Raw genomic sequence first — 11,400 nt, forward strand, 5'->3', positions numbered from 1 at the left:
TATCCCAGACCCCACTCCAAGCAAGAAGTGTAAATATATGACGTTGCAGGTTCTGTGAAAATGATGATTCGAAAGAAAAAATGTAAATACACACCCCAACTAGTATTTCTTTGCCCCATGTCAGAGCTGTTAGCTGAATGGCAACCTTCAAACCATGCAAAAAAAAATTGGGGGTGGGGGTATTTTGATACTACCTCAACTATGAATACTGGATAGCTAATGTAAAAAATTTGTGTATGTGTCATATTATAAACACGAGCAAACCATGCAACAATCTAACTGACGCTGCCACTGCCATGGTCAACCATGCCTGAGAAACTTCATGACTTGACCATTGTAACCCATTGTTCTATGGTTGCAGTAAAGAAGGAAACAAATGCATCCAAAATTTCTTGGCTTGTCTTTTTTTCTTGGACTTTAAGGAATCACACAAAACCAATGAGGACTCTCATGACAGATTAAAAAAAAAAAAAGACTTGACTACCAGTAAATGTACAGATTTAATTCAAGCTTTCAATATACACTTGTGCCGTTTTTTATGGATGACACCAAACCAGTTTAAAAGTAACACCAGCATTGAGTTTAGAGAATGTGAGCAAAAATTCAAAATTTCAATACTTGAAAGAGATGTTTCTTACTCCCACTTATGTAACTGGGGGATATTTTGTTACAACAGAAACCCTTTTTGCTGTGCAGTGTTTCTTCACAAAATGATATTTTTTGCCCATATTGTGCTGAGAAGTGCCTCTGCCTAGTTCATAAAATTACATGCAAGCAAAAAAAAAAAAAAAAAAAACTAAATTGGATGTCTTTGTGGCCCAACCATACCATTAATTAAAAGTGCTGACACTGCAGGTCAAAGAAAATAGAAACGGTTCATTTACATAGATTTTATTTACAGTTTCTACACTGTACATCTGAGCTTGCTGTACTCGACCTAGGTCCAATATTTGCCCTGCATATAACATCATTCCAACATAGAAACATGAATAAAAAGTGCCAAGATTGGCACCATTTGAAACATAATTCAACACTGATGACTTGAATGAAAACATGGTAAAATAAATAAAGTTTTCCAGAAGAGGCATGAAATAAACTGCACTACTTTGTAAGACAAAAATCCATAAGAAGCTATTAGATGAGCAACCTTTACATGGAGTTAACATAATGCAGCCTCACTGGGAGTAAACAGTCATTGGCAATTCCATATTGTAGCTGTTGTCACGTGGTCTAAAAAACCTGGTTTGTAGGGGCAATTGATCATAGTCACTGCAATATCAAAAAACACCATGTGTGAGGCAAACTTTTCCCATTACGTCCTTGGTATTACTTCAGATATAGATAAATCAAGATTGAAGTATAGCTAGTCCCTCTCTGAATAAAATATTATTCAGTGACTTGTGGATTTATGAGGATACCAAGGAAGAAATGAGGAAATCAAAACTATTAGAGTTCAGTTTGTCACATTACTTTACCTTTAACAAGTTCTAATGTTGAAAAAAATACTGCATCAATACAGCTGTGCATATGTGTCAATGCACTGAAAAATTTGACATTTTTTTAAATCAGTGCATGTACAATAAATCACACACAAAACCTTCAGCAGTGAGATGTTTCCTCTTTTGATGCTTCTTGAACAGTTGCTATAAGATTGCTGTTAAAAAAAAACTATAAGTCCATGAGAGGCTTCTGAGTCATCCCCTTGTCAAAATGTCTTATTAACAAGTTTGTAACATGAACAGGCAGTGAGAGGTTTTCCAAAGCTCCTGTGGGAGCTAAAATGGCAATGCTGTATGTTATACAATAAACATTTTGAGGGAATGGCACCGCCATTCAAGTTCAAAAAAAATTCCTCCAATAGGCAAATCTTTTTTCTTTTTATGATGTTACCCTTGTGTAAATAAAGTATTCACAAGTGCTTGATGGAGTATGTTAGACGACTGCATTAATCCACATTCGCACCAGTGAATTTGTCAATGCTGCATGTTTAGCTGGTGCTTTTTTGTTGGAAGTATCTTCTTTGGTGAAGAGCATGCCATAGCTGAAAAATCTGGGCAACAGGACAATCATAGAAATCAGTCTACACACTGGTATACCCAGCTTTCTTTATGGAACTATGCTGCTTCAATGACTCTGCTCTGTATTGCACAAAGATTTGCACATAGTTGTGGCACAAGATCGCTGATGTTTACTATCATTCCAACAAAATACAAACTGAGAACATAAGTCACAACATGACAGAGATGAACTATATGAAGTGTATTACGATGTAAAATGAGAATGAATTCAGTGCTTTTGTCCATCCTTCATCTGGAATCCCCACTTTCTCTTCTTGCCATTTTATTTGATGGACTAGCTTCAGATGCTCCTAACTCTGCTCGCTGATAGTCCCTCTTTTTACTTGTGTTCTGTTACAAAAAATAAATTAAAGAATTTAATGTTATCCACATTAGTGTAAAATAACAAGAAATATAATGGGAGAAAATACCACTAACCTTTCAGGTATAAAGCATTTAATGTGTGAATATTAAAGGTCTCAGTTTCAAATTAAAACCAATTCATACTGTACACGCAAGATTTAGCTTAAAGATGCACTTTCAGTCAATTTTTTGCCACAAAACCTGACCAAATGCTACCTAATAGTTTCAAATAGTATAACTTATAGAATCACTAATTTCATTTTCACGAAAATTTGTATTTAAACAGATTTTTTCTGCTTTCTTTCTGTGCTATAAATATTCCTCAGCAGTCTAATATGAATATGTATGCAATAGGCTGTGCAGGGGGGGGGGGGGGGAAGATAAATAGGTCAATTTATGACCAAAGATGTGAAAAAGGTGCAGTTTTAAAGCTATTTTTTTTGGCTGAATGAGAGATTAATTTGGATTATGACTTGGCACATCGACTTAATTTTAATCATATAAGAAACTAGTAAAAGTGGTTTATATGGGTTACTGGGAATCCACACTGGCTTTATATGTATCTTATATAGTACTTTTATATTGCTGTCCAATGCATTCTTACCTTTTTATCCCATTGTTGGTGCAAGTACCGTAGTAATATATTGGTCTTTTCTGTTGTTATCACTGCAATGAAGCACAGACAATACATTAAAATCATTATTCATCCCTTCACAACATTAAACAAACAATACAGTTCATTGTGTACATTTGTGCCAAAATTACTGGACTAATTAATACTAATGGTCCAGCAATTTACTCTTTATTGAATCTACATCTTGATAAAGGATTTAACAAAAAGTGTGTATCTCTAGCAAAAAAGACTTGAGATAATTGCACTTTGTCTCCTTAACCAAATGAAATCCTAAAATTAACACTTTCTTGTAATTGCAATAATTTTCAAATAATCGATGAAGTGATAATTATGAGGCAGATTGCTTTCACCAAGCTTGAAACTTCATTTGCCTCATCCACACACCCTTAATGAGATATAAAATCAGGAACTCCATTACTTACCTTGTTCAGATGGATGATCTTTTGTACAGATATATACAGCAGGTTTTCGTATCTAAAAAAAAAAAAAAAACAGTTTCATTACATCTGAATCCAAAATTTAACATGTATCACTAGAATGTGTAATTAGTTGCTTATAACCACATAAAAGACAATATCAATGAATGTGTGAGGCATGTAGGAAATTTCAAATTCACTGAAATTTTCAATTGAGTGATATTTCTTGATCTATATATACAGTTATTAGCAACCAGGCAATATTAATGGAATTTAAGGCATTTGCACAAATAATCTACCAACTTTAGAGTAAATATCAGTATAAATAAAAAATGAAATAAAACATTAAAAAATGCTACAGCATGATTTTACACAGAGATCAAGTTGGGATCTGACCACTTGACAAACACAATCCATCAACCTTGCTGACTTACAAACTGGGTAGCCAACAATAAATTATAAGCAATGTTATAACTTTAAAGAGCCGCATAGGTAATTGGGATGCCGACCATGTACCCCGTGGTTGTGTGAAGTATGATAGAAACGACGTGTTTAATTGATGTCTCACCACTCGCACTGATACGTTATCGAATTGGATTTACACACAGTTTATTACATTCCACATTTAATGCGTTGACTTAGCGCACTACAAAGCTCATATCGCGTTACTTTTTGGAAGAACTTACTGTACTTTTACAGCTGGCATCTGCGTGGAATTTTGTGAAATTGTGTTCATTATGGGATGGTAGCCCCTTCAAGAACTCGGCCTGAAATGTACAGTAACGCCGATATACGACATTCTCACAATTACACAGAAAGCACTTTATCCGACTTGCTGAATTTTTAATACGCTCAACACGAATGTCAACTGTCAACAAAATTTCCACTCGTCTTCCTCCCGCCCATGAAATGCTACTCACCATCTTGGAAGTTTACTCTGACGTCACGAATATGATACATGCGCACTACGGTCAAATCAAGCAAGATGTCGGACGAGGACGATTTTATGTGCGACGATGAGGAGGAGTATGATTTGGTGAGAATAAGAAACACTCATTTGAACTAATTGACAATTGTATGGTTTTGCATTTAGAGTGTGCTTGTTTAGTTTCAAGGGGCACTGTCATATATTTGCGGAGAAATACACCCTGTTCCGGTACCGGCATGTCATCCTTGCAGTGGATGAAGTCTGTTCAAATCCATAACATCAGTACAATGCATCAGTACCCAGAGAGCAGTATATAATCAGTTGCATTATTTAGTTGACAATTTCATAAATTGGCTCGTAAAGGCCACAGCGATATTTGCATGGATATGACTGCCATACAAACCTGCGACTTAAAGTCTGGATTTTAGACCTGCCTGCAGTGTCTTGGATGTTGTTACTGAGAAGTGGCGGTTTGACGGTGGTGGATCATAATATTTCTTTTTTTTCTGATTTAGGAATATTCAGAAGATAGCAATTCTGAACCAGATGTTGATCTAGAAAATCAGTACTACAACTCGAAAGCACTAAAGGAAGATGATCCTCAAGCTGCATTAGAAAGTTTCCAGAAGGTATGGTGATTTATTTCCATGTAACTCCATGGATTAGTGTCAAACAGGTTTTGCAAGATTTATGTGCGTTAAAGCCATCACTGTTCTTTTTTATCATCAAGTTAGGTATCAGAATAGTATATCTATTTACTTTTGTATTTAGGTGCTGGAATTAGAAGGCAAAGAAAAGGGAGAATGGGGATTCAAGGCACTTAAACAGATGATCAAAATCAATTTCAAATTGGTAAGGAATTGGACACTGATTTGAAAGATTTGAATATCACAAAGTTGTTGATTACTATAAGGTTACAATGAGACATATTTGATGATGGATACAATTGGCCCGCTGATTGTCATAATAAGCCTTTATGAGTAAATTATTGACCGTATTTTACATCCTGTTATCAGATGGTAAATAGTAGAGGAAATGGATTTTAGTTAGATTTTTTATTTCCTTAGGGTAATTTTCCAGAGATGATGAACAGATACAAACAGTTACTTTTATATATCAAGTCGGCAGTCACAAGGAATTACTCAGAAAAGTCTATTAATTCAATATTAGACTATATTTCCACATCTAAACAGGTAAGAAAAGCATTTCATTATGAGGAAGCAGATGTATGTTTAAACCCATTGTGTTGACCATGAGGGGCCATGCACTGGAAATATTCTGATGTATTTACTACTTATTTATTTATTTGTTTAGTTTGGTGTGTTTTGAATGAATTATTTGTCCTGAACTGAAGAGACCTTACATTTACTGGATGATTTAGTAATGTCACTGATTCTTTGCAGCTTGTGGACTCGTAGTTTAAGTAAAATTTCTTTAAATTATATGATTTCAGATGGAATTACTACAAAACTTTTATGAAACGACTCTAGATGCTCTAAAAGAAGCTAAAAATGACAGACTATGGTTTAAGACAAACACAAAACTTGGCAAACTATATTTTGACAGAGAAGAGTATGGAAAATTGCAGAAAATTTTGAAGCAGTTACATCAGTCATGTCAGGTAGGGATTTTCAATGTGATCATCTGAGGTAGCCCAAAGTCTTAGAGGTAAAGTCTTGCAGAGATTGGAGGAGAGTAGGGTCTGAATTAATGGCAGACTATCAAATGCATGCATCTACAAAAGAAGCTGACAGAATTTACCCTCAGAATTTTTTAAAATCTTTTGGTTGTTGTTTTCTCTAAGTTTTGTTGAAACAGAGTCTGTTGTACAACAGCACAATTTAACATTATTTTACATGCCACTTTTGTATTTCTTTCTGAATGGGCATTCCTGGTGCATAGTGTTTTACCCTTTTCCTCACAGGTATTCTCATAAAATTGCTAGTCCTGTATGATGTCCCATAGTGTTGACAGCCTTGTTTTAGGCCATCTTGGATGATCCCCATTCTAATCAATTTAAGGGAATGTGATTCCTAGTATTTCTTGTTCTGCTTTGGTGCAGTTGATTAAAAATCAGTGTGTCTTAATGTTTTCCTGAGCAGTAGCACGGGTATCTGTTTTGTGACATAGGCACATTATTTATGTATATTTGTTGTTTATGGTATGACATTTCTTCTTGTCTTTTGTAACAGACAGATGAGGGAGAGGATGATCTGAAGAAAGGCACTCAATTACTTGAGATCTATGCGTTAGAGATCCAGATGTATACAGCACAGAAAAATAACAAAAAATTAAAGGTTTGCTTTTGGCTGTCATTATATAAATTTAAAAACTGCATATTGCTCTTTTCAATTAAAAAGTAAATTTGAAAATTATGCTAACTCAAAGATCTGACTTGCTTAAAGAAAGGAAGAAAATGTAGACGTCTTCCACAAAGTAGTGATAAGCACTATACCATACCTTCTATCTAATAAAATTGTTACATATTTCATGTCTGCTTTTAACCTTATGATTAAATGTCTTATTATTTAAAACCTTGTTTATGATAGGCCTTATATGAACAGTCCTTACACATCAAATCTGCCATACCACATCCATTAATTATGGGGGTGATAAGAGGTAAGAAAATGCATCTTGTATTGCTGTGGCTATGCTTATGTAAAATAAAGTCAGTGATTTAAAAACAACCATTTATTAGCAGATTCATTGAACATTATAAATATTGCATCATATAAAAAAGAATGGTATGCCAGTTTTGCTCCTTGATGAAATGTTGGATATTTAAGTGGATTCAGTGACCAGTATGGTTGTAAATGAATGCATATTGATTGGCTGTGTATTCCTGCTTTTACAGAATGTGGTGGGAAGATGCATCTACGTGAAGGAGAGTATGAAAAAGCACATACAGATTTCTTTGAGGCATTCAAAAATTACGATGAATCTGGAAGTCCAAGGTAACTTGATATGAACAGTGATAAATTTTTTGGTTGGGGTGCATTGAAAATATTTTATGTAGCTCATTTCATGATTTGATGATTTTTTTATGGTGATCTAAATTTAATGATTTCTTTAAATCTATTGTTTGTTCATATATCATAATTGCTGTAATATGTTTGTGGCATAGTGTCTGTGCGCTCTAGTGCGTGCTTGCATGCATGTATATGAAAGCAGATTAAAAGTTTAACAGCAAAGTCTACTATGCCATTGGTTCTGTTTTTTCTAGGAGGACCACCTGCCTTAAGTATCTGGTTCTTGCCAACATGCTGATGAAATCAGGGATCAACCCATTCGACTCACAGGAGGCAAAACCTTACAAGAATGACCCAGAAATTTTAGCTATGACTAATTTAGTGAGGTATGTAATGATTATGTTTCTCTGGAATATTTGGAAGTGAAAATGGTTTGCATAGTTGGTGGGTGGAATTTTTTATTTTTTTTGTTGATGAATTAGCTAAAGATGGAGAATTATCCAAAAATTGAGGGGGCGGGGTTGTTTATCAGTGTGTACTGTAGAGATGCTTAAAGAAATATTTGTTATTTTTATTGTAGTGCATACCAGAATAATGATATAAACGAATTTGAGAAGATTCTGAAAACAAATAGGAAAAATATCATGGAAGATCCATTCATTCGAGAACACATAGAAGGTAAGGTTTAAGTTTAGTTTGGTTAGGATATATGTTAATATAAGTGAACTAATAGCAGTACATTTTTTCACAAGGCAGACAGTGATATGTGGAAACAACTTGGGAGTCGAGTTCCAAGGCTGATAAAATTCAAATGGTCATAAGTGAAAATGTCTTTACAAACACATCTAAATAAGAACTTCTAACTGTTTAGTATTTTGTAAAATTCGCCTGAAGTGAGGTTACTTGGTAGAGTAAAATTTTGTTTAATTTTCAGATTTACTGCGAAATATCCGAACTCAGGTGCTGATCAAGCTCATCAAACCATACACAAGGATCCATATTCCGTTTATTTCCAAAGAACTCAACATAGATGTGACTGAAGTGGAAAACCTTTTAGTATCATGTATTTTAGACAGGTAAAAAAAGAAGAAAAAACATTTACTCATATGTTTTGTGCAATTTAAATAAAGTTCTATTTTATTCCATCTTTTAACAATCCCTTTCATATATAGACAATGTTGATGGTTATGTAGTTTATATAGAATTATTTCTAGTTTTGGTTAGTTTCACAAAATGATGTCACATTTATGCAATGTTCATTGATAGCCAACAATTTTTGAAAATTAAGGATAAACCCATCAGAACCTCATATTTATTATTATATTTGTAAAGTGGGCAGTTTTTTTGGGTTTGTAAAATTAATATGGCAAATTGTAGAAAAATCTCATTTTGGGCATTGAAAATAGAGTGAGTACAAACTTTAATTTGGCAAAATCCATTGTCAATTTTATATATTCTAATGTTTATTTTCCTAACTAGTAATAGGTAAGATTTTTTTTTTTCAGTACAATTCATGGAAGGATAGATCAGGTGAATCAAGTGCTTGAACTGAGTCGAGAAGCACAAGGGACAGCGCGTTATAGTGCACTGGACAAATGGACAGAACAATTGCAATCATTACACCAAGCAGTAGTAAACAAAATGGCATAGGTACGACACACTAAAATTAACATGTTCTCCATTCATCACTGATGCAGTGGATTTTGAATAGGAACTGCTTTGCCTCGTGTGACTATCTTTTGTTCAAAGTGGGTGCTCAATACACGCTGGAACAAACAGTGAGCCATGAAGTAGATTTCCTATTGCTCATAATTTGATAACCCACTGAAGACGCTAGAATGACAGTATATGGACACACTATGCAAAGAAAAGATAGAGCAAACTGAAAAAAGAAATACCGTTAGTAAAAATAATGAATTTAACATTGTCAAAATAGTGTTGGCTGTTCAGTTTGTTCTCATCCAAGTGAACAGCAGTTACCTTGTTTTTAAAACCACCCCAACTTTGTGCATGCTTACTGATATAACATGCTGTTGGAAAGAAACACCATAAGCTTAAACTATTCTGTTAACTTTGTTGTAAACATTTTCATTGAAAGCCTGCAGTGAACTCTGGAGAATGCATTCTTCCTGTTCTGCATATGTTAATGTTATCTTGTTAAAGTACATGATTTGGACAGATAAATATTAATAGAGGTTTTTGGATGACCCTGGGAATAGGAAGTGAACAGTATGCTCTCACTAAGTTTGAATTGAGAAAGAAGCTTCCTGGTCTTTCAGTTGAATTAATGCCATGTTTTGCATTAAAAAAAATTGACGTCAATGTTTACTAATATTCATGTAGTGGACTTTACATGGCGGTTTTGTACAAAAAGCTGAAAGTAAATGATCATGCTATAATATCTTTAAGTTTCTTAAAATAATACTGAAAAAATTTAATAAGAAGAGTTGTTGTTATTACTTTTTTACATTAAAAAAAGAATGAGCATTTCTGAATCAGTGTTTTCCCATATATGCAGAGTGAAGTGTGACAAGGACTCATCAACAGTCAAGCTTCCACATAGTTTAGCTCATGGCACCTTGAGCGGAAGATGATTCTAAATAACATCTCAAACCTCTGACTGCCACCAGAGCTAATACAAGTCTAACTGTCCATCAGCTGTATGTCATCAGAGCAATAAGACTATCCGTCTTTATCATGAATGTGTGCACAGTTTTTGCATATGCCAGCAAAGACTGATCAATTTACAGGGTATATATACATGGTATAGACAGGTTTTTAAAGATTTTGAGAGGGTGAGATAAAATTAAAGGCTATGCATTATTGTGAATTGCCCCAAAGAAATTTAACATCAAATAATTTTTAGCGTAGCAGATTTTAAAGGGATAACAACTGTTCATTTTGGCCAAAAAATGAATTTTCCTAGGGTGAACAGCAATTTTCCCATACTTACCAATGGCTAATGAATCCATTTCTACATTCAAAGTTAGTCCCTGTTTTTTTTTCTAAAAAGTGTTTCTTAAAAATTTTTTTAAATTGTTTTTATTTATTTATTTATTTTTATTTTGTAATAATCTCTTAAGAGATTATTACAGAGTATAGCCATCTATGGAGGTCATGTTGTCGGATGGCAAGCACAGATTTCATATTTATTGCTATAATTGCCGTTTTTGTGGTAAAATAGAGTATATTTCTATGAGTTGTTTACAATATATTTATTGTAAAATATAGATCTCACACAAAGAGTTGTTATCCCATTAAATATTGCCATGAATCTTGAAGCATGGCACCAGATATTAAAAAAAAAAACATCTAAATGAGACTAACAGCTCATCAAGACCAGTTCTACAATTCTTTGTGAACACATCAATGATGTTTAGGTTGGGCTTTTTGAGTAGAGACCTGTTATATTGAACTCGAGTACCCTCCTCATAGATTAGACCCTTGCTCACAGATGTTAGAATGAATATTAGTACCGCATGCAGTATGACAGAGATTTGAAAATGAGAATCTAATTAAGGTATAAAACTACAGGAACTCTTGGTTATTGAGGAGGCATTTCTTTCAGATTTTGAAAACAAGGCAGCAAAGCTGTCAAATGTTCAGACAAAAAACAGAAAATAAAGATGCAGAAAATAGGTCATTTTGTCAGTTTTGATGCAATACTAAATAATGCTGTCAATCAACACTGAATTTTAATCATGAACAACAGATAACATGGACAATAACAGGAGTGAACAGGAGAGATATTTTCTGACATTATTCCAAATAATCTTTCTTGATCCATCCTCCATTTTTGATGGTCTTCCAACAGAAAAAAATAGATACCCGTCAATGTAAACATTAAAATCTGACCGTCTTCCAGAAGGCCCAGAAGACGGTCTCAATCTGCCCCTGCAATAAGATTACAGTTTCAGGACCACGAGAGTTCAAATTCAAATAATGAAAATCACAATTTCTGAAAAATGATGACAGTGCAAAAAATAATATAACATAATGTTTAAAGACACAAATACCAATACAACTGCTTATG

At 34.0% G+C, this 11,400-nt stretch overlaps 2 protein-coding genes across 2 annotated transcripts; one reads left to right on the plus strand and one right to left on the minus strand.

Moving 5' to 3' along the window:
• Positions 1-875: 875 nt before the first annotated feature.
• LOC106160651 (DET1- and DDB1-associated protein 1) lies at positions 876-4,447 on the minus strand. Its single transcript, XM_013537305.2, has 5 exons — positions 4,391-4,447; positions 4,157-4,237; positions 3,477-3,528; positions 3,025-3,086; positions 876-2,408 (listed from the first exon to the last, which is right to left on the minus strand). The coding sequence occupies exons 1-5, from the start codon at positions 4,391-4,393 to the stop codon at positions 2,307-2,309; spliced, it is 300 nt and encodes a 99-aa protein (XP_013392759.1). The 5' UTR covers positions 4,394-4,447; the 3' UTR covers positions 876-2,306.
• LOC106160640 (COP9 signalosome complex subunit 2) lies at positions 4,280-9,811 on the plus strand. Its single transcript, XM_013537296.2, has 12 exons — positions 4,280-4,506; positions 4,914-5,027; positions 5,170-5,250; positions 5,466-5,591; positions 5,852-6,019; positions 6,591-6,695; positions 6,948-7,017; positions 7,253-7,352; positions 7,622-7,753; positions 7,948-8,045; positions 8,302-8,443; positions 8,873-9,811. Exons 1-12 carry the CDS (start codon positions 4,429-4,431, stop codon positions 9,015-9,017), a joined length of 1,359 nt encoding a protein of 452 aa, XP_013392750.1. The 5' UTR covers positions 4,280-4,428; the 3' UTR covers positions 9,018-9,811.
• Positions 9,812-11,400: the final 1,589 nt, after the last annotated feature.

This window comes from Lingula anatina, chromosome 1, assembly GCF_051362555.1.
Source record: "Lingula anatina isolate TDL-2025a chromosome 1, LinAna3.0, whole genome shotgun sequence".
Classification (NCBI taxonomy): Eukaryota; Metazoa; Brachiopoda; class Lingulata; order Lingulida; family Lingulidae; genus Lingula; species Lingula anatina.